Raw genomic sequence first — 23,359 nt, 5'->3', positions numbered from 1 at the left:
GTTTTGGGGTATTTTTTTGGGGTGTTTTGGTGTTTTTTGTGGGTTTTGGGGTTTTTTGGTGGTTTTGGGTGTTTTTTGGGTTTTGGCAGTTTTTGGGTTGGTTTTGGTGGTTTTGGGTATTTCTTGGGTTTTTGGCAGTTTTGGGGTATTTTTTGGGGGTTTTGGCAGTTTTTGGGTATTTTTTGGGTTGTTTTTGGTGGTTTTGGGTATTTTTTGGGGTTTTTGGGCAGTTTTTGGGTTGTTTTTGGGTATTTTTTGGGTATTTTTTGGGATTTTGGCAGTCTGGCTCCCGGGGGCGTTCCCGGGTGGGAAGTGGGCGTGGCCAATCCCAGCTCCGCCCCTCCCCCCGCTCCGCCCCTCCCCCAATGGATCTCTAGCGCGGCGCGGCGGAGCGGACCCGAGGGGGAACAGGTAGGGGGGGGGAGGAGACCCCAAACCCTCCCCGAGACCCCCAAACCCCCCCCGCCCCTCCCCCACCCCCCGCCCCTCCCCCCCCCGCGGCTTTTGGGGCCAAAAATGGCGAATTTGGGTCGGGGGGCTGGGGGGGGGAGGGGCGGCGGGGGGTCGTTCCCACGGGGGGGGGAGGGGAGAGCCGAGACCCCCCAAAACCCTCCCGGAATTCCCCAAAAATCGCCGAAATTTGGGGAAAAAAATTCCTCCTGGAAATTGGGGTTGGAAACAGGTGGGTGGGGGGGGGGCGGCGAGTCCATTCTGCCAAAATTCCCACAATTTCCCCAAAATTCCCACAATTTCCCCCAAATCCTCACCCCGATCCTTTCCCTCTTCATTCCCCAAATCCCCTCGGATTTCCCCCAAAATCCTCCCCTCGGATTTTTCCCGGATTTCCCCCAAATGGCCACGAAATTCCCCATTTTTTCCTCCCGAAATTCCCCCAAATCTCCCTGGGATTCACCCGAATTCCCCGATTTTTTCCCTTTTTCCCCCAAATTCCACCGGAATTCCCCCAAATTCCACCGAAATTCCTCGGATTTCCTCCCCAAAAATCCCCGAATTCCCTCAATTTCCCCCCCAGCTTCCCCGGAATTCCCGAAATTCCCACAATTTCCCCCAAATCCTCCCGAATTCCTCATTTTTCCCCCCAAAAAGCCCTGAAATTTCCCCCATTTTCCCCAAATTCACCGAGATTTCTCCCTGAATTCCCACGATTTCCCCACGTTTTGGCTCAGCTTCCCAAAATCTCCCGAATTTCACCACTTTTCCCTCAAAATTCCCACTGATTTCACCCGAATTCTCACACATTCCCCTCGATTTTCCCGAAATCGGCCCAAATTCCACCAAATCTCCCGAATTTTCCCACAAATTCCCACAAATTCCCCACATTTGAGCCCAAATTCCCTCAATTCTCGCAAATTTCCCCAAATTTCCCCAAATTTCCTCCAAATCCTCCAACCTCCCCCTGAATTTCCCCCCAAATTTCCTCAATTTCCCCCAAATTTCCTCAATTTCCCCCCAAATTTCCTCAATTTCCCCAAATTTCCCCCAATTCCCCCCAAATTCCCTCAATTCCTACAAATCCTCCACGAATTTCCTCCATTTCCTCGAATTCTCCCAAATTTTCCTTTTAAATCCCAAATTTCCAATTTCCTTCAATCCTCTCGATTGCCACAAATCTGACCCCAAAATCTCCCAAATTCCTGCAGATTTCCCCCCAGATTTTGCCCAAATTCCCCCAAAATTCCTCCAAATTCCCCCAAAATTTCCCCAAAATTCACAAAAATTCCCCCGAAATTCCTCCAAATTCCCCCAAAATTCCCAAAAATTCCCCCTCCCTCTCCCCGCTGCCGAATCCCCTCGGAAAACCCAGATTTGCTTTTGTCCTAAATCGCAGCTTTTCCCCCCAAATCCTTTTGATTCTCAAATCCGCCGGAAAAAAAAAAATAAAAAAATCCGCAGTTTTGAGGGAAAAACCAGCGGATTTGGGTCTCCGGCGGCCGAAAAATGGCAATTTTGGGGGAATTTCCCGGGATTTGGGATCAGCCGGATCCATCCTGGGGTCGTGGGGATGGAAAAATGGGAATTCTGGAGCTTCGTTTTGGGGGAAAATCCCCGAAAATGGGGAAAATCCTTCGGGATTATGAGGAAAATCCCCGAGAATTGGGGCAAATCCCTGCGGATTCGGGAAAATCCTTCCTCGGCCCCGCGGGGGGGTTTGGGGTTTAATTAACGGGGAGTGTTAATTGGGTTAATTGGGGGGAGATGTGGGGCTGCAGTGGGGCATTTATGGGGCATTTATAGGGCAGTTCTGGGGCATTTATAGGGCATTTATGGGGCACTTGTGGGGCATTTATAGGGCAGTTCTGGGGCAGTTAGGAGGCATTTTAGGGCCGTTATGGGGCAGAGCTGTCTGTCGCCCCACAGCGCCCCATTGCCACCCCATCGGGATGGAGCTGTGGGGCAGGATTGATCCATAGGGAAAGATTGATCTATAGGGTCAGGATGGATCTGTGGGGGGTTTGGGGATGGATCTGTGGGGCAGGATTGATCTGTGGGTCAGGATGGATCTATAGGGTCAGGATCGATCCATAGGGCAGGATTGATCTATGGGGATCTGTGGGTCAGGATCGATCTATAGGGTGAGCATGGATCCATAGGGTAGCACTGATCCATAGGGCAGGATGAATCTATAGGGCAGGATTGATCTATAGGGAGGATTGATCTGTGGGGGGTTTGGGGATTGATCTGTGGGTCAGCATTGATCTATAGGGTCAGGATCGATTCATAGGGATCTCTAGATCAGGATTGATCCATAGGGTCAGCATTGATCTATAGGGCAGGATTGATCTGTGGGTCAGCATGGATCTATAGGGCATGATCGATCCATAGGGATCTGTGGGTCAGGATGGATCTATAGGGTCAGGATGGATTTATAGGGATCTGTGGGTCAGCCATAGGGATTGATCTATAGGGATCTATAGGGCAGGATGGATCCATAGGTCAGGATCGATCTATAGGGTAGGATCGATCTATAGGGCAGGATTGATCCGTGGGGGGTTTGGGGATTGATCTATGGGGCCGCATCGATCTATAGGGTCAGGATCGATCTATAGGGCAGCACTGATCCATAGGGCAGCTGGATCTATAGGGCAGGATGGATCTATAGGGTCAGGATGGCTCCATAGGGCAGCACTGATCCATGGGGCAGGATGGATCTATAGGGCAGCCCCTCCTCCCCCTGCCGGATTTGGGGTTCCTCCCCCCCATCGCCCCCCCCAGCCCCGTTGCCATGGAAACCGCGCCGTTGCCAAGCAGGAGCAGAGCTGCCCCCGCAGCCGAACCCCCCCGCGCCGGGCGGGCAATGGAACCGTCCTGACCTATAGATCCTGACCCACAGATCCTGCCCTATAGATCATCCTGACCCCAAACCCCCCCGCGCCGGGCGGGCAATGGAACCGTCCTGACCCATGGATCCTGCCCTATAGATCATCCTGACCCACAGATCCACCCCGAACCCAAACCCCCCCGCGCCGGGCGGGCAATGGAACCGTCCTGACCTATAGATCCTGCCCCATAGATCCATCCTGACCCCAAACCCCCCCGCGCCGGGCGGGCAATGGAACCGTCCTGACCCATGGATCCTGCCCTATAGATCCATCCTGACCCACAGATCCACCCCGAACCCCCCCGCGCCGGGCGGGCAATGGAACCGTCCTGACCCATAGATAGTCCTGACCCACAGATCCACCCTGAACCCCCCCGCGCCGGGTGGGCAATGGAACAGTCCTGACCCACGGATCCTGCCCTATAGATCCATTCTGCCCTATAGATCCACCCCGAACCCCCCCGGGCCTGGTGGGCAATGGAGCAGTCCTGCCCTATAGATAATCCTGACCCACAGATAACCCTGACCCACAGATCCACCCCTTTCCCACCCCACAGATCCTGCCTGACCCACAGATCCCACCCCAAAACCCCCCAGATGCAGCCTGGTCCCACCCCATGGATCCATCCCAGACCCACAGATCCAAACCCGACCCACAGATCCCCATGGATCCAAAGCTGACCCACAGATCCATCTCGACCCCACAGATCCACCCCAATGTCACATCTCAACCCTGCATCCCAGCCCCACATCCTGACCCCATGGATCCTTCCCAGCCCCACACCCCACATCCCAACCCCACATCCCACCCCCGACTGCCACGTCCCCTCCCTACCACGGCTTCCCACACCCCACATCCCATATCCCATATCTCTGATCACAGCCCCATATCCCTGATCCCACACCCCATACCCCACATCCCACACCCCATATCCCATATCCCTGATCCCTGATCCCATACCCCATATCCCACACCCCATATCCCATATCTCTGTCCCCGCAGGCGCCATGGCGGCGCTGGCCCCGGCGCTGGCGGCCTGGCTGCTGCTGACCCCGCGGGGCGGCTCGGCGCTGCCCGACGGCCCCAACGGCACTTGCCGCGGCTCGGCGCGCTGCCAGCCCGGCGTGCTGCTGCCCGTGTGGCAGCCGGACGAGCCGGCGGCCGGCGACAAGGCGGCTCGCGCCATCGTCTACTTCGTGGCCATGATGTACCTGTTCCTGGGCGTGTCCATCATCGCCGACCGCTTCATGGCGTCCATCGAGGTCATCACGTCGCGCGAGAAGGAGATCACGGTGACCAAGGCCAACGGCGAGACCAGCGTGGGCACGGTGCGCATCTGGAACGAGACGGTGTCCAACCTGACGCTGATGGCTTTGGGCTCCTCGGCGCCCGAGATCCTGCTGTCCCTCATCGAGGTGTGCGGCCACCGCTTCCAGGCCGGCGAGCTGGGCCCGGGCACCATCGTGGGCAGCGCCGCCTTCAACATGTTCGTGGTGATCGCCGTGTGCGTCTACGCCATCCCGGCGGGCGAGAGCCGCCGCATCAAGCACCTGCGCGTCTTCTTCGTCACGGCCTCCTGGAGCATCTTCGCCTACATCTGGCTCTACCTCATCCTGGCGGTGATCACGCCGGGCGTGGTGCAGGTCTGGGAGGCGTTCCTCACGCTGCTCTTCTTCCCGGCCTGCGTGGTGTTCGCCTGGGCGGCCGACAAGCGGCTGCTCTTCTACAAGTACGTCTACAAGCGCTACCGCGCCGACCCGCGCAGCGGCATCATCATCGGCACCGAGGCCGAGCGCCCGCCCAAGGACCCCGAGGCCGACGGCGGCTTCCCGGCGCTGCCCGAGCCCGAGCCCGGCGCCTCGCCGTCGCCCACGCCCGAGGAGCGCGAGCTGGACGAGAGCCGCCGCGAGGTGATCCAGATCCTCAAGGAGCTCAAGCAGAAGCACCCCGAGAAGGAGCTGGAGCAGCTGCTGGACGCCGCCAACTACATGGCGCTGGTGCACCAGCAGAAGAGCCGCGCCTTCTACCGCATCCAGGCCACGCGGCTGATGACCGGCGCCGGCAACGTCCTGCGCAAGCACGCGGCCGAGGCGGCGCGGCGATCGCCGGCCGCGCCCGGCGAGGAGGACGAGGACGAGGAGGAGGACGAGGCGTGCAGCCGCATCTTCTTCGAGCCGTGCCTGTACCACTGCCTGGAGAACTGCGGCTCGGTGACGCTGGCCGTGGCGTGCCAGCAGGGCCTGGGCGCCAACCACACCTTCTACGTGGATTTCCGCACCGAGGACGGCTCGGCCAAGGCGGGCTCGGACTACGAGTACAGCGAGGGGACGCTGATCTTCAAGCCGGGCGAGACGCGCAAGGAGCTGGCCATCGGCATCATCGACGACGACATCTTCGAGGAGGACGAGCACTTCTTCGTGCGGCTGCTCAACCTGCGCGTGGGCGACGCCGAGGGCATGTTCGAGGCCGACTCCGACGACCACCCCAAGGGCAAGCTGGTGGCGCCGCTGGTGGCCACGGTGACCATCCTGGACGACGACCACGCCGGCATCTTCGGGTTCCGCGAGCGCTCGGTGCGCGTCAGCGAGTGCCAGGGCCACGTGGAGGTGACGGTGGTGCGCAGCTCGGGCGCCCGCGGCACCGTCATGGTGCCCTTCCGCACCGTGGAGGGGACGGCGCGCGGCGGCGGCATCGACTACGAGGACACCAGCGGGGAGCTGGAGTTCCGCAACGACGAGACGGCGTGAGGGGGATGGCGGGAGGGCGGGGCGGGGAGAGGGAGGAGGAGGATGGATGGGGATGGGTGGATGGGTGGATGGAGATGGTTGATGGATGGAGATGGATGGATGGGTGGATGGAGATGGATGGATGGAGGGAGATGGATGGAGATGAAGGATAAAGATGGATAGATGATGGAAGAGGAACAAGATGGATGGATGAAGATGGATGGATGGATGATGGATGGATGGAGGTGAAGGACAAGGATGGATGATGGATGGAGATGGATGGATGGATAGAGATGGATGATGGATGGAGATGGATGGAGATGGATGGAGGTGAAGGATAAGGAAGGATAGATATGGAAGAGGAACAGGATGGATGGATGGATGGATGGAGGTGAAGGACAAAGATGGAAGATGAATGGAGATGGATGATGGGTGGATGATGGACGGATGCGTGGAGATGGATGGGTGGATGGATGATGGATGGAGATGGATGGAGGTGAAGGACAAGGATGGATGATGGTGACGATGGTGACGATAATGACAATGATGATGGATGATGGGATGGAGATGGATGGAGATGGAAGGGGAACAGGACAGGTGGGTGATGGATGGAGATGGATGGATGGATGGAGGTGAAGGACAAGGATGGATGATGGATGGAGATGGAAGAGGAACAGGATGGGTGGATGACAGATGGAGATGGACAGATGGGTGGATGGATGATGGACAGATGGATGGAGGTGAAGGACAAGGATGGATGATGGTGACGATGGTGACAATAATGACAATGATGATGATGGATGATTGGATGGAGATGGATGACGATGACAGTGATGATATTGATGATGATAACAATGGATCATTGATGATGATGATGACGACGATGATGGTGGCTGATGATGATGATGATGATGACGATGATGTGGATGATGATGATGATGATGATGATGGTGATGATGATGCTGCTGCCCATGGCGCTGCCGCTGAGGTCCCCCTGTGCTGCCCCAGGAAGACACTGCAGGTGAAGATCGTGGACGATGAGGAGTACGAGAAGAAGGAGAATTTCTTCATCGAGCTGGGGACGCCACGGTGGCTCAAACGTGGCATCTCAGGTATGGGGACAGCGGGGGGACACTGAGGGGTCACCGTGGGGTCACTGTGGGGTCACTGCCAGGTCACCAGGGTCTCACCGCTGTCCTCTCCCCTCTCTCCGCAGCTCTTCTCCTCGCCCAAGGTAGGAGCCTTCGGCCTCGGCCTCGGACGCGTCCATGACATGGATGTCCCCATGGATGTCCCCATGACCGTGTATGTCGCCGTGTCCCACGCCGTGTCCTCGTGTCACATCCCGTGACCCTGTGGTGTCCCCACATTGTGTCCCCATGAGCACACCGTGACCCTGGCGTGTCCCCACGCTGTGTCCCCATATTGTGGCCCCATGACCACGCCATGTCCCCACGCCATGTCCCCATATCCACAGCATGTCCCCCTGTCCCCATGACCACGCCATGTCCCCATGTCCCCACACCTTGTCCCTGTTCCATGTCGCTGTGACCACACCATGTCCCCATGACCATGCCATGTCCCCATGTCCCCATATCCACAGCATGTCCCCCTGTCCCCATGACCACGCCATGTCCCCATGTCCCCAGACCTTGTCCCTGTTCCATGTTGCTGTGACCACACCGTGTCCCCATGACCATGCCATGTCCCCACGCCATGTCCCCACGCCATGTCCCCATGTCCCCATATCCACAGCATGTCCCCCTGTCCCCATGACCACGCCATGTCCCCACGGCCACACCATGTCCCCATGTCCCCAAACCTTGTCCCTGTTCCGTGTCCCCGTGACCACACCACGTCCCCAAGCCCATGTCATGTCCCCATATCGCCATGACCATGCCCTGTCCCCATGCCATGTCCCCAACCCCACAGCATGTCCCCATGTCCCCACGCCATGTCCCCATATCCACACCATATCCCCCTGTCCCCATGACCACGCCATGTCCCCATGCCATGTCCCCATGTCCCCACACCTTGTCCCTGTTCCCTGTCCCCGTGACCACACCATGTCCCCACGCCATGTCCCCATATCCACACCGTGTCCCTAAGCCTACACCATGTCCCCAAGCCTACACCATGTCCCCAAGCCTACACCACATCCCCACGCCCTGCCCCGCGATGTCCCCGCGATGTCCCCGCGATGTCCCCGTGATGTCCCCGGCTGTCCTGCCCGGCAGGGGACGGCGAGCGGCAGCTGTCGGCCGAGGAGGAGGAGGCGCGGCGCATCGCCGACATGGGCAAACCCGTGCTGGGCGACAACCGGCGCCTCGAGGTGGTCATCGAGGAGTCCTACGACTTCAAGGTGACCCTGGGGACAGGGGAGGGACGGGAGGGGACGGCGGGGACACGGCCTGACCCCTCTGATGTCCCCAGAACACCGTGGACAAGCTGATGAAGAAAACCAACCTGGCGACCGTCATCGGCACCCACTCGTGGCGCGAGCAGTTCCTGGAGGCCATCACCGTCAGCGCAGGTCCTGCCGTGTCCCCAGTGTCCCCAGGGTGTCCCTGCCGTGTCCCCAGTGTCCCCAGGGTGTCCCTGCCGTCCCCACGGTGTCCCCGAGGTGTCCCCAGTGTCCCCTCAGGGTCCTCTGAGGAGCCACGGGGTGTCCCCACCATCCCGAGGGTCCCCAGGGTCACTGTCAGCACAGGTGGAACAGTGTCCCCAAGATCTCCTCGGTGTCCCCAAGGTCTCCTCAGTGTCCCCAAGGTCCCCTCGGTGTCCCCAAGGCCTCCTCGGTGTCCCCAAGGTCTCCTCGGTGTCCCCAAGCTCTCAGGCTCCTCCCACCACCCCCAGTGGCCACCCTTTGGCCACCTCCTTGGTGCCACCACCCCAGGACCTCCACCCTGGTGTCACCCGGTGTTCCCCCGGGGACTCAACAATCGGCCACCACCCTGGGGACCCCAGCCCTGGTGTCACCCCCAGCCCTGATGCCACTGCCTTGGGGACCTCACCCCTGATGTCACCCTCAGCCCTGATGCCACCACCTCGGGGACCTCGGCCCTGATGCCACCACCCTCTGGCGACCACCTCGGGGACACCAGCCTTGGTGTCACTGCCTTGGGGACCTCAGCCCCGGTGCCACCACCTTGGGGACCCCAGCCCAGTGTCACCACCTTCCAGCCACCCCGTCGGGGACCCCAGCCCAGTGTCACCATCAGCCCTGATGCCACCACCTTGGGGACCTCAGCCCCATTGCCACCCCCTTGGGGACCCCAGCCCAGTGTCACCCCCAGCCCAGTGTCACCCTCAGCCCTGGTGTCACCCCCCTTGGGGACCCCGGCCCAGTGTCACCCCCAGCCCAGTGTCACCCCCTCGGGGACCCCAGCCCAGTGTCACCCCAGCCCGGTGTCACCCCCGTTCCCCCGTGCCCCCGCAGGTGACGAGGACGATGACGACGAGGGCCGCGAGGAGCGCCTGCCGTCGTGCTTCGACTACGTGATGCACTTCCTGACGGTGTTCTGGAAGGTTCTGTTCGCCTGCGTCCCGCCCACCGCGCTGCTGGGGGGATGGGCGGCCTTCGGCGTCTCCATCCTCCTCCTCGCGCTGCTCACCGCGCTCATCGGCGACCTGGCCGCGCACTTCGGCTGCACGCTCGGCCTCAAGGACTCCGTCAACGCCGTGGTGTTCGTGGCCCTGGGGACGTCCATCCCTGGTGAGGGACATTGGGGACATTGAGGGGACATTGAGGGAATCATGGGGTCAGGGACAGGACAAGGGACAGTGACCTTCAGCCTCAAGGACTCCGTCAACGCCGTGGTGTTCGTGGCCCTGGGGACATCCATCCCTGGTGAGGGATGTTGTGGGGACACTGGGGACATTGGGGACAGCATATTCCCACACTGTCTGCTGTCCCCACACTGTCCCCACAATGTCCCCACACTGTCCCCACACTGTCCCCGCAGACACCTTTGCCAGCCGCGTGGCCGCCCTGCAGGACCCCTGCTGTCCCCACAATGTCCCCAATGTCCCCTGCTGTCCCCAATGTCCCCTGCTGTCCCCGCAGACACGTTTGCCAGCCGCGTGGCCGCCCTGCAGAACCCCTGCTGTCCCCAATGTCCCCAATGTCCCCAATGTCCCCATGATGTCCCCTGCTGTCCCCACAGACACGTTCGCCAGCCGCGTGGCCGCCCTGCAGGACCCCTGCTGTCCCCAATGTCCCCCCAATGTCCCCTGCTGTCCCCACAGACACGTTCGCCAGCCGCGTGGCCGCCCTGCAGGACCCGTGCGCCGACGCCTCCATCGGCAACGTCACGGGTTCCAACGCCGTCAACGTGTTCCTGGGGCTGGGCCTGGCCTGGTCGGTGGCCGCGGTGTACTGGGCGGCGCAGGGACAGCCCTTCCTGGTGCCGCCGGGGACGCTGGCCTTCCCGGTGACGCTCTTCACCATCTTCGCCTTCCTGGCCATCGCCGTGCTGCTGTACCGGCGCCGCGCGCCCATCGGCGGCGAGCTGGGCGGACCGCGCCCCGCCAAGCTGCTCACCGCCGCGCTCTTCCTGCTCCTCTGGCTGCTCTACGTGCTCTTCGCCAGCCTGGAGGCGTACTGCCACATCCAGGGGTTCTGAGGGGGACTGGTTTGTACTGGGAGGGACTGGGGGGGACTGGGGACAAAGGGACAGGGGATAGGAGCTGCCCAGTGTCACCCCAGTGTCACTCTATGGCACTCCAGTGTCACCCCATGGCACTTCTGAGACAGCCTGGAGGGTTATTGTCACATCCAGGGGTTCTGATCGGGGGGACTGGTTTGTACTGGGAGGGACTGGGGGGGACTGGGAGCAATGGGAGAGGGGATAGGAACTGCCCAGTGTCACCCCAGTGTCACCCCAGGGCTCCTCTTCGCCAGCCTGGAGGGTTATTGTCACATCCAGGGGTTCTAATGGGGGGACTGGTTTGTACTGGGAGGGACTGGGGGGGACTGGGAGTGAGGGGAGAGGGGATAGGAACTGCCCAGTGTCACCCCAGTGTCACCCCACAGCCAGCCTGGAGGCCTACTGTCACATCCAGGGGTTCTAATGGGGACTGGGAGTGAGAATTAGGGTCACTGGTTTATACTGGGAGGGACTGGGGACAAAGGGACAGGGGATAGGAACTGCCCAGTGTCACCCCAGGGCTCCTCTTCGCCAGCCTGGAGGGTTATTGTCACATCCAGGGGTTCTGAGGGGGGACTGGTTTGTACTGGGAGGGACTGGGAGGGACTGAGAGTGAGAATTAGGGTCACTGGTTTATACTGGGGGGGACTGGGAATGGACTGGGAGCAATGGGAGAGGGGATAGGAACTGCCCAGTGTCACCCCAGTGTCACCCCATGTCACTTCTAAGACAGCCTGGAGGGTTATTGTCACATCCAGGGGTTCTGAGGGGGGACTGGGGGGACTGGTTTGTACTGGGAGGGACTGGGAGTGAGAGTTAGGGTCACTGGTTTATACTGGGAATGGACTGGGAGCAATGGGACAGGGGACAGGACCACCCCAGTGTCACCCCAGTGTCCCTTCGGGGTTCCCTCCTCGTGTCCCCAACACCCCTCTGGTCACCTCAGGGACCCCAAATCCCCCCAGGGACCCCAAATAAGCTTTTAGGGACCCCAAAACCCTTCAGGGACCCCAAATCCCTTCAGGGATCACCCGGACCACCCCAGGGACCCCAAAATCCCCTTTTAGGGACCCCAAAACCCCCTATAGGGACCCCAAATCCCCTTTGATGGACCCCAAATCCTCTTCAGGGGTTAATTAACGAATGAATTAATTTCTTATCAGGGTTTTGTAAGGGGGGTGGGGGAGGGGCGGCCGGGGAGCTCCGGAAACAAAAAAAAAAAACAACTAAAAACCAAAAAAGAGAAAAAAAAAAAATTCCCAAAACCCCAAATTCGGCTGTTTGACTCGAGCGCGAGACCCCCGTGACGTCACACACACCGTGACGTCATTCCCAGCCCCGCCCCGGGGTGACGTCACCCCCCAGCCCCGCGCCGGCGGCCGCAAAGCGCGCCTGTCGCAAAGCGCGACGCGCCCGGCTCAGGCCGGGTTGCCATGACGACCGAGCGCCCCGCGGCGTTACCATGGCAACCCTCCGGGGGAATCCCCAAAAACACCCAAAATCCTCCAAATCCGCCCGAAATCCCCTCGGTTACCACGGCAACAGCCGTAAAACGCGGGGCGGGGGTGGCGCGACGCCGTAAAGCGCGGGGGCGCCGTCGCGAAGCGCCGCGTTGCCACGGAGACGCCGCGTTGCCACGGCAACCCTCCCCAGGCGGGCGCTGCCGTAAGGCTGCCCGCGTTGCTAGGGGACGGCCGGAAGGCGCGGCGGCGCTGTTTCGCGGCAGTGTCGCGTTGCGCGCAGTCATGGCGGTGCCGAACGGAGCGGCGCTGAGCGGCGCGGGAGGAGCCGGAGGCGGTTTGGGGGTCCCGGGGGGAAACCTCGGGGTCCCGGGGGGCGGGCAGGGCGGCGCGGCTGGGCTGCGGGCCGCGGCAGGGCTGTACGAGCAGCTGAAGGGCGAGTGGGGCCGCAAGAGCCCCAACCTGGCCAAGTGCGGCGAGGCGCTGGGCAGGCTGAAGGTGAGCTGGGGGGAGATGGGGAGGGTTCGGGAGGGGTTTTGGGGGTTTTTGTGAGGGGATTTGGGGTTTTATGAGGGATTTGGGGGTTTTGTGAGGGGATTTGGGGGGTTTATGAGGGGATTTGGGGGTTTATGAGGGGGTTTGGGGGTTTATGAGGGGATTTGGGGGTTTTGAGGGATTTGGGGGTTTATGAGGGGTTTATGGGAGTTCGTGGGGGGATTTGGGGTTCGTGAGGGGTTTGGGGTTTTATGAGGGGTTTGGGGTTTTGTGAGGGGATTTGGGGTTTTGTGAGGGGATTTGGGGGTTTGTGGGGGATTTGGGGGTTTTTATGAGGGGTTTGGGGGTTTTGTGAGGGGGTTTGGGGGTTTTGTGAGGAGATTTGGGGGTTTACGAGAGGATTTGGGGGAGTTCATGAGGGGATTTGGGGGAGTTCATGAGGGGATTTGGGGTTTTTATGAGGGGATTTGGGAATTTGGGGTTTTATGAGGGGATTTGGTGTTTTTATGAGGAGATTTTGGGGTTTCATGAGGGGATTTTGGGGTTTGGTGAGGGGATTTGGGAATTTGGTTGAGTTCATGAGGGGATTTTGGGTCTCGTGAGGGGATTTGGAGGAGATTTGAGGGATTTGGGGACCTTGGGGAGGTTTGAGGGATTTGGGGAGGTTTTGGGAGGTTTTGGGGTCTCCCTGTGGCTCAAGGAGATCCCCAAATTTTTGGAATTCTCTGGATTTTTGGGAATCTCAACTTCTCCTCCCCGTTTCCCGTCTCAGCTGTAAACACCAATTAACCCCAAACCATTAATTAACTCCCCAATTAACTCCCTAAATGACTAATTAACTGTGTGAATCAGGAGTGAGGAGCACTGAGAGACCCCAAATCCCAAAATTCACCCCAAAATTCACCCCAAATCCCACCAGGATTCCCAAAATTCACCCCAAATCCTGCTGGAAATCCCAAAATTCACCCCAAATCTCACCAGATATCCCAAAATTCACCCCAAATCCTGTTGGAAATCCCAAAATTCACCCCAAATCTCACCAGAAATCCCAAAATTCACCCCAAATCCTGCTGGGAATCCCAAAATTCACCCCAAATCTCACCAGAAATCCCAAAATTCTCCCCAATTTCCCCTCAGGTTGCTCTGCTGGATCTGAACTTCCTCCCCACCTCGGGATCCTCCATGACCAAACAGCAGCTGATCTTGGCTCGTGAGTCCCCAAATGTGCCCAAAATGTCCCCAAAATCAACCCCAAAATCAACCCCAAAAATCCCCTTGAACCCTGCAGGATCCTCATTCCCAGAATTCCCACAAAAATTCCACAAAACTCTCTGAAATTCCCACAAATTCCCACAAGATTTCTCTCAAATTCCAACGAAATTCCCATAAAATTCCCTCAAATTTCCACAAAAATCCCTTCAAATCCACCAAAATTCCCACAAAACTACCCAAAATTCCCCCAAAATTCCCACAAAATTCTCTGAAATTCCCACCAAAATTCCCACAAAACTCCTCTCAAGTCCCATTGAAATTCCCACAAAATTCCCACTGAAGTTCCCACAAAATTTCCCTCAAATCCCACAAAAATTCCCTCAAATTCCCCCAAAATTCCCACAAAATTCCATTCAAATCCACTGAAATTCCCACAAATTCCCACAAAATTTCCCTCAAATCTCATTGAAGTTCTCACAAAACTCACCAAAATTCCCTCAAAATTCCTTCAAATCCCACAAAATCCTCCTCAATTCCCACAAAATTCCCCCAAAACTCACTTCAAATCCCAACAAAATTCCCACAAAATTCCCTCAAAATTCCTCCAAATCCCCACAAAATTCCCTCAAAATCCCTCAAAATCCCCTCAAAACTCTCAAATTCCCCCAAAATTCCCTCAAAACTCCCCAAAATACCCCAAAATTCCCTCAAAATCCCCTCAAAATCCCTCAAAACACCCTTCAAAACCCACCAAAATCTCCTCAATTCCCACAAAATTCCCCCAAAACTCACTTCAAACCCTACCGAAATCCCCCAAAATCCCCTCAAAACTCCCCAAAATTCCCCCAAAATTCCCTCAAAATTCTCCAAAATTCCTACTGAAATTCCCACAAAATTTTCACTAAACTCCTTTCAAATCCCCTGAAATCCCCACAAAATTCCCCCAAAATCCCCCAAAATTCTCCCAAAATCCCCCAAAATCTCCACAAAATTCCCCCAAAATTCTCCTCAATTCCCACTGAAAATTCCCTCAAAATCCCACAAAATTCCCTCAAATCCCATTGAAATTCCCACAAATTCCTCCAAATTCTCTCAAAATTCCTTCAAATCCCTCAAAATCCTCAAAACTCCCAAATTCCCCCAAATTCCCTCGAAACTCCCCAAAATCCCACCAAAATTCCCCCAAAATCCCACAAAATTCCCACAAAATCCCCCAAAACCCCTCAAAACTCCCCAAAATCCTTCAAAACTCCCTTCAAATCCCACCGAAATTCCCTCAAAACTCCCAAATTCCCCCCAAAATCTCCTCAAACTCCCAAAATCCCTCAAAACTCCCCAAGAATACCCCAAAATTCCCAAAATCCTCATATCCCCCAAAATTTAAAACCCCCCAAAATCCCCCAAAATTCCCCCAAAACTCTCTTTAAATCCCCCAAACCCCCAAAATCCCCCAAAATTCCCACAAACTCCTTCAAATCCGCGAAATCCTTCAAAACTTCCCAATCCCCCCAAAATCCCCAAAGCCCCCAAATCCCCAAAATCCCCTCAAACTCCCCCAAAACCCCAAAATCCCCCAAAATTCCCAAAACTCTCTTTAAATCCCCCAAAATCCCCTCAAACTCCCAAAACCCCCAAAATCCCACCAAAATTCCCCAAAATCACTCAAAATTTCCACGAAACTCCCTTCAAACCCTCCGAGAATCCCCCAAAATCCCTCAAAACTCCCCAAACCCCCCAAAATTCCCCCAAAACTCTCTTCAAACCCCCCAAAATCCCCATTTCTCTCTCTTTTTTACCCCAATCCCACGTTTCTGCCCCAGGGGACATCCTGGAGATCGGCGCCCAGTGGAGCATCCTGCGCAAGGACATTCCCTCCTTCGAGAGGTACATGGCGCAGCTCAAGTGCTACTACTTCGACTACAAGTGAGTGGAACTGGGATTTCCTGGAATTCCAGGGTTTTCCAGGAGTTTTCTGGGAATTCCAGGGGTTTTCCTGGGATTTTCTGGGAATTCCAGGGGTTTTCCGGGATTTTTCAGGGGTTTTCCCACCAAAATTCCCACAAAACACCCACAAAACTCCCTTCAAATCCCACAAAATCTTCACAAAATTTCTCTCCAATTTCCACCTGAAATTCTGACAAAAATCCCCTGAAATTGCCACAGAATCCTCACAAAACTCCCACAAAATTCCCTCAAGATTCTCTCACAATTCTTTCGAAATTCCCTCAAATCCCACCTGAAATTCCCACAAAACTACCCAAAATTCCCAGGGATTTCCAGGGATTTTCCTGGAATTCCAGGGGTTTTCCAGGATTTTCCAGGGATTCCCAGGGGTTTTCCCACTGAAATTCCCACAAAGCTCCCCGAAATTCCCACAAAATTCACACAAAGTCTCCCTTCAAATCCCACCAAAATTCCTACAAAGCTCCCCGAAATTCCCACAGAATTCTCACAAAGTTTCCCTCCACTTTCCACCTGAAATTCCCACAAAAATCCCCTGAAATTTCTACAAAATTCCCCCAAAATTCCCACAAGATTTCCCTCAAGTCCCACCTGAAATTCCCACAAAACTCCCTTCAAATCCCACCTGAAATTCCCAGGGATTTCCAGGGATTCCCAGGATTTTCCAGGATTTTTCAGGGATTCCCAGGGGTTTTCCCACCAAAATTCCCACAAAACTCCCTTCAAATCCCACAAAATCTTCACAAAATTTCTCTCCAATTCCCACCCAAAATTCCCACAAAGCCCCCCGAAATTCCCACAAAATTCACACAAAATTTCCCTTGAAATCCACCAAAATTCCCACAAAAATCCCCGAAATTCCCACAAAATTCCCCACAAAATTTCCCTCCAATTCCCACCAAAATTCCTACAAAGCTCCCCGAAATTCCCACAGAATTCTCCTCAAATCCCACTGAAATTCTCACAAATTTCCCTCAAATCCCACCTGAAATTCCCAGGGATTTTCCAGGGATTCTCCAGGGATTTTCCCGGAATTCCAGGAATTTTTCAGGGATTCCCAGGAATTCCCAGAAATTCCTAGGGATTCCCAGGGATTTTCCCACCCAAAATTCCCACAAAATTCCCACAAAATTTCCCTCAAATCCCACCAAAATTCCCACAAAATTTCCAGGGGTTTTTCAGGAATTCCTAGGGATTCCCAGGGATTTTCCAGGGGATATCCAAGATTTTCCAGGGATTCCCAGGAATTCCCAGTGATTTCCAGGGAATTTCCCACTGAAATTCCCACAAAATTCCCTTCAAATCCCCCAAAATTCCCACAGAACTCCCCAAAATTCCTCGGGATTTCCAGGGATTTTCTAGGGGTTTTCCAGGAATTTTCTGGGATTTTCCCAGGATTTTCCAGCCCATACTGATCCTGAAATCCTGCATGGATTTCCCACCCAAATTCCCACAAAACTCCCTTCAAATCCACTGAAATTCCCACAAAATTCCCAGGAATTCCCAGGGATTTTTTGGGATATTTTGGGATTCCCATCCTGACCCGCAATCCCCCAGGGAGGAACTCCCCGAATCAGCCTCTCCTCACCAGGGATTTCCTCAGGGATTTTCCAGCGATTTCCTCAGGGATTTTTTAGGATTTCCCTGGGATTTTTTTGGATTTTCCTGGGATTTCCCTGGGATTTTTTGGGATTTTCTGGGATTCCCATCCTGTCCCCCAATCCCCCAGGGAGGAACTCCCCGAATCAGCCTCTCCTCATCAGGAATTCCCAGGGATTTTTTAGGATTTCCCTGGGATTTTTTTGGATTTTCCTGGGATTTTTGGGGATTTTTTGGGATTTTCTGGGATTCCCATCCCCTGCTGACCCCAAATCCCCCACCCAGGGAGGAACTCCCCGAATCAGCCTCTCGTCACCAACTGCTGGGGCTCAACCTGCTCTTCCTGCTCTCCCAAAACCGAGTGGCAGAGTTCCACACCGAGCTGGAGAGACTGCCAGCGCCTGACATCCAGGGGAATTTATTTATCAGACATCCTGTGTCACTGGAGCAGGTTTGGGATTTGTTTTATGGGATTTTCGGGGGATTTTCTGGGATTTTTTTGGATTTTCTGGGATTTTTTGGGGATTTTCTGGGTGAATTTGGGGTGATTTGGGTCAGAGTTCCACACCGAGCTGGAGCGACTGCCAGCGCCAGATATCCAGGGGAATTTATTTATCAGACATCCTGTGTCACTGGAGCAGGTTTGGGATTTGTTTTATGGGATTTTTTGGGGTTTTCTGGGATTTTTTGGGATTTTTTTGGGATTTTTTGGGGTTTTTGGGTGATTTGGGATGGAGTTCCACACCGAGCTGGAGAGACTGCCAGCACCTGACATCCAGGGCAATTTATTTATCAGACATCCTGTGTCCTTGGAACAGGTTTGGGGTTTGTTTTATGGGATTTTCTGGGATTTTTGGGGTTTTCTGGGATTTTTTGGGGATTTTTGGGAATTTTTGGGGGGATTTTCTGGGGATTTTGGGGGATTTTTGGGGATTTTTGGGGTGGATTTTTTGGGATTATTGGGCGTTTTTGGGGGATTTTCTGGGATTTTGGGGTTTTCTGGGAATTTTGGGGGGATTTTCTGGGAATTTTGGGGATTTTGGGGTGGATTTTGGGGATTTTCTGGGAATTTTGGGGGATTTTGGGGTTTTTTGGGGGAATTTGAGGGGATTTGGGTGGGTTTGGGATGAATTTCAGGCAATTTCGGGGTGAATTTTGAGATGAATTTGGGGTGAATTTGAGGGAATTTTGGGATGAATTTGGGTTGGATTTGGGAGAGGATTTGGGATGAATTTGGGATGAATTTGGGGGAATTTTGGGGTGAATTTGGGGGGGAAAAAAACCCATTTTAAAGCCATTTTACCCCAATTTTTAAGCTTTTTTCCCCATTATTAAGTTGCTCTCTCCCATGTTTTGGGGTGTTTTGCCTCATTTTTGGGTTTTTAACCCAATTTTTTTTCCGTTTTGCCCATTTTTGGGGTTTTTCTCCTCATTTTCTCCGCAGTACCTGATGGAGGGAAGTTATAACAAAGTGTTTCTGGCGAAAGGAAACATCCCAGCTGAGAGTTACACTTTCTTCATCGACATCCTGCTGGACACCATCAGGTGTGGGACCCCAAATACCCCAAAATACCCCAAAAATACCCCAAAACCACCCCAAAGTCATTCTAAATCACCCCAAAACCACCCCAAATCCCCGAAATCCCACCCAAAATACCCCAGAATCATCCTAAATCATCCTAAAACCACCCCAAAATTACTCCAAAATCATCCTGAACCCCAAATCCCACCCAAAATACTCCAAATCCCAGAAATCCCACCCAAAATATCCCAAAATCCACCCCAAAATCCCATCTAAACCCCCAAAATCCCCTCTGAGGCCCCAAAATTCCCATCTGAACCCCCAAAATCCCCTCTAAACCACCCCAAAATCCCATTGAAAACCCAAAAATCCCCTCTGAGTCCCCAAAATCCCATTTAAACCCCCAAAATCCCATTGAAACCCCAAAATTCCCATCTAAACCACCCCAAAATCCCCTCTGAGCCCCAAATTCCCATCTAAACCCCCAAAATCCCCTCTAAACCACTCCAAAATCCCATCCAAATTACCCCAAAATCCCATTGAAAACCCCAAATTCCCATCTAAATCACCCCCAAATCCCATCTAAACCCCCCAAAATCCCATTTAACCCCCAAAAATCCCATTTTTAGGGACGAGATCGCGGGCTGCATCGAGGCTGCTTACGAGAGAATCCTTTTTCCCGAAGCTGCCAGAATTCTGTTCTTCAGCTCTCCCCGGAAAATGACTGACTACGCCAAGAAGGTACAGGAGCACCCCAAAAACATCCTGAAATACCAAAAAACACCCTGAAATACCCCAAAAACACCCTGAAATCACCCCAAAAACATCCCAAATCACCCTGAAATACCAAAAAACACCCCAAAAATACCCTGAAATACCCCAAAAATACGCCAAAACACCCCGAAATGACCCCAAAAACACCCCAAAACACCCTGAAATACCCCAGAAACACCCCAAAACAACCCAGAAATACCCTGAAATCACCCCAAAATAACACAGAAACACCCCAAAAACACCCCAAAACACCCTGAAATACCCCGAAACACCCCAAAAATACCCCAAAAACACACTGAAATCACCCTGAAACACCCCAAAATCACCCTGAAACACCCCAAAAACATCCCAAATCACCCTGAAATACCCCAAAAACATCCCAAAATAACCCAGAAACACCCTGAAATGCCCCAAAATAACCCTGAAACACCCCAAAATACCCCAAAAATACCCTGAAATCACCCCAAAACCACCCTGAAATACCCGAAAAACACCCTGAAGCACACCAAAACACCCCAAAAAATACCCTGAAATACCCCGAAATACCCCAAAAACACCCCAAAACCACCCTGAAACACCTCAAAATAACCCAGAAACATCCCAAAATACCCCAGAAACACCCTGAAACACCGCAAAAATACCCCAGAAACACCCCAAAACCACCCCAAAAATACCCCAAATCACCCTGAAACACCCCAAAATACCCCAAAAACACCCTGAAATATCCCAAAAATACCCTGAAATCAACCCAAACCACCCTGAAATACCCCAGAAACGCTTCAAAACTGCCTAAACCACCCCAAAATCCACCCCAAAAAGCCTAAAACGCACCAAAAACATCCAAAACCCACTGGCAGGGACCCCAAACCCCCCAAGATGTGCCCCAAACCCCCCAAAATCTGCCCCAAATTATGCCAAACCTCCCCCAAACCCCCCAAATCTGCCCGAAATTCCCCAACCCCAAATTTGCCCCAAACCCACCAAAATCTGCCCCAAATCTCTCAAACCCCCAATATCCCCCAAATCCCCAAACCTTTCTTAAACACCCCAAATCTGCCCCAAACCACCCCAAATCTGCCCCAAATCCTCTCCAATCCCCAAACCTCCTCAGACCCACCAAACCTTCGAAACCCCAAATCTGCCCCAAATCACCTAAAATCTGCCCCAAACCACCCCAAACCTTCCCAAACCACCCAAAATCTGCCCCAAAACCCCCAAAATCTGCCCCAAATCCTCTCCAATCCCCCAATATCCCCCAAATCCTCTCCAGACCCACCAAACTCCCCAACCCCCCAATATCTGCCCCAAACCTTCCTTCAACACCCCAAAATCTCCCCCAAATCCCCCAAAATCTGCTCCAAATCCTCTCCAGACCCACCAAACTCCTCCTAACCCACCAAAATCTGCCCCAAACCTTCCTTATATACCCCAAAATCTGCCCTAAACCCCCTAAAATCTGCCCCAAACCACCCCAAACCTTCCCCAAATTCCCCAAAATCTGCCCCAAATCCTCTCCAGACCCACCAAACTGCCCCAAACCACCCCAAACACCCCAAAATCTGCCCCAATAACCCCATTTTTTCTGTTTTTTCCCCATTTTTTCTGTTTTTCTCCCCATTCCAGCGGGGTTGGGTTCTGGGTCCCTCCAACTACTACAGCTTCGGGGGGAGGCAGCAGAAAGCTGAGGATCCCCAAATCCCCCAAATCTGCCCCAAATTCCCCCAAATCCCCCAAAATCTGCCCCAAATCCCCCAAAATCTGCCCCAAATCCTCTCCAATCCCCCCAAACCTCCTCCAGACCCACCAAACCTTCCCGAAACCCCCAAAATCTGCCCCAAATCACCTAAAATCTGCCCCAAACCTTCCTTAAACCCCCCAAAATCTGCCCCAAACTCCCCCTAACCCCATTTTTTCCTGTTTTTTCTGTTTTCTCCCCATTTCCAGCGGGGTTGGGTTCTGGGTCCCTCCAACTACTACAGCTTTGGGGGGAGGCAGCAGAAAGCTGAGGATCCCCAAATCCCAAAATCTGCCCCAAATTCCCCAAATCCCCCAAAATCTCCCCTAACCCCCAAAATCTGCCCCAAATCCTCTCCAATCCTCCCAAACCTCCTCCAGACCCACCAAACCTTCCCCAAACCCTCCAAAATCTGCCCCAAAACCCCAAAATCTGCCCCAAATCCTCCAAATCCCCCAATATCCCCCCAAATCCTCTCCAGACTCACCAAACTCCTCCTAACCCCCCAAAATCTGCCCCAAACACCCCAAAATCTGCTCCAAATCCTCTCCAATCCCCCCAAACCCCACAATATCTGCCCCAAACCTTCCTTAAACACCCCAAAATCTACCCCAAATCCCCCAAAATCTGCTCCAAATCCTCTCCAGACCCACCAAACTCCCCCAAACCACCCCAAACACCCCAAAATCTGCCCCAATAACCCCATTTTTTCTGTTTTTCTCCCCATTCCAGCGGGGTTGGGTTCTGGGTCCCTCCAACTACTACAGCTTCGGGGGGAGGCAGCAGAAAGCTGAGGATCCCCAAATCCCCAAAGTCTGCCCCAAAGCACCCCAAATCTGCCCCAAATCCCCAAAATCTGCCCCAAATCCCCCAAAATCTGCCCCAAATCCTCTCCAATCTCCTCCAAACCCCCTAAAATCTGCCCCAAACCACCCCAAACCTTCCCCAAAGCACCCCAAATCTGCCCCAAATCCTCTCCAATCCCCCCAAACCTCCTCCAGACCCACCAAACTGCCCCCAAAATCTTCCCAAATCCCCATCTGCTTTAGAATTCCCCCAATATCTCCCCTAATTAAAATCTGCCCCAAATGTCCCAAATCTGCCCCAAATTCCCCAAAATCTCCCCCTAACTAAAATCTGCCCCAAATCACTAAAATCTGCCCCAAACCTTCCTTAAACCCAAAATCTGCCCCAAACTCCCCCTAACCCCATTTTTTTCCTGTTTTTTCTGTTTTTCTCCCCATTCCCAGCGGGGTTGGGTTCTGGGTCCCTCCAACTACTACAGCTTCGGGGGGAGGCAGCAGAAAGCTGAGGATCCCCAAATCCCCAAAGTCTGCCCCAAATCCCCCAAATCTGCCCCAAAATCTGCCCCAAACCCCCCAATATCCCCCCAAATCCCCTCCAGACCCACCAAACTCCTCCTAACCCACCAAAATCTGCTCCAAACCTTCCTTATATACCCAAAAACCTTCCCCAAATCCCCCAAAATCTGCTCCAAATCCTCTCCAGACCCACCAAACTCCCCCAAACCACCCCAAACACCCCAAAATTTGCCTCACTAACCCCATTTTTTCTGTTTTTTCCCCATTTTTTGTGTTTTTTTCTCCCCATTTCCAGCGAGGTTGGGTTCTGGGTCCCTCCAACTACTACAGCTTCGGGGGGAGGCAGCAGAAAGCTGAGGATCCCCAAATCCCCTCGACAGAACTGGCGACACAAGTCATCGAGTACACCCGGCAGCTGGAGATGATCGTCTGAAAAAAACCCCAAAAAATCCTCATTTCGGACCCCCAGAGCCCAAAAATCCCAATTCCCCTTCGCTCTGAATTTTTGCCTTTTTTTGGGATTTTTTTTCTGATTTTTTGGGATTTTTTTTCTGATTTTTTT

The 23,359-nt window shown here is 54.3% G+C and overlaps 2 protein-coding genes across 2 annotated transcripts; both read left to right on the top strand.

The window, feature by feature from the left end:
* Positions 1 to 327: 327 nt before the first annotated feature.
* On the top strand, positions 328 to 10,692 carry LOC146424044 (sodium/calcium exchanger 2-like). The gene is made up of 8 exons (XM_085044061.1): positions 328 to 411; positions 4,344 to 6,084; positions 7,076 to 7,179; positions 7,284 to 7,301; positions 8,305 to 8,429; positions 8,501 to 8,600; positions 9,507 to 9,782; positions 10,316 to 10,692. Exons 2-8 carry the CDS (start codon positions 4,349 to 4,351, stop codon positions 10,690 to 10,692), a joined length of 2,736 nt encoding a protein of 911 aa, XP_084900187.1. The 5' UTR covers positions 328 to 411; positions 4,344 to 4,348.
* A 1,736-nt stretch (positions 10,693 to 12,428) lies between these two features.
* LOC146424043 (26S proteasome non-ATPase regulatory subunit 8-like) lies at positions 12,429 to 23,299 on the top strand. The gene is made up of 7 exons (XM_085044041.1): positions 12,429 to 12,674; positions 13,809 to 13,881; positions 15,704 to 15,806; positions 17,730 to 17,895; positions 18,889 to 18,989; positions 19,596 to 19,707; positions 23,093 to 23,299. The coding sequence occupies exons 1-7, from the start codon at positions 12,462 to 12,464 to the stop codon at positions 23,228 to 23,230; spliced, it is 906 nt and encodes a 301-aa protein (XP_084900167.1). The 5' UTR covers positions 12,429 to 12,461; the 3' UTR covers positions 23,231 to 23,299.
* The last annotated feature ends 60 nt before the right edge of the window (positions 23,300 to 23,359 follow it).

This window comes from Lichenostomus cassidix, unplaced genomic scaffold, assembly GCF_008360975.1.
Source record: "Lichenostomus cassidix isolate B80296 unplaced genomic scaffold, HeHo_3.0 HiC_scaffold_35, whole genome shotgun sequence".
Classification (NCBI taxonomy): domain Eukaryota; kingdom Metazoa; phylum Chordata; class Aves; order Passeriformes; family Meliphagidae; genus Lichenostomus; species Lichenostomus cassidix.
This window is presented reverse-complemented; position numbering and strand designations above follow the sequence as displayed.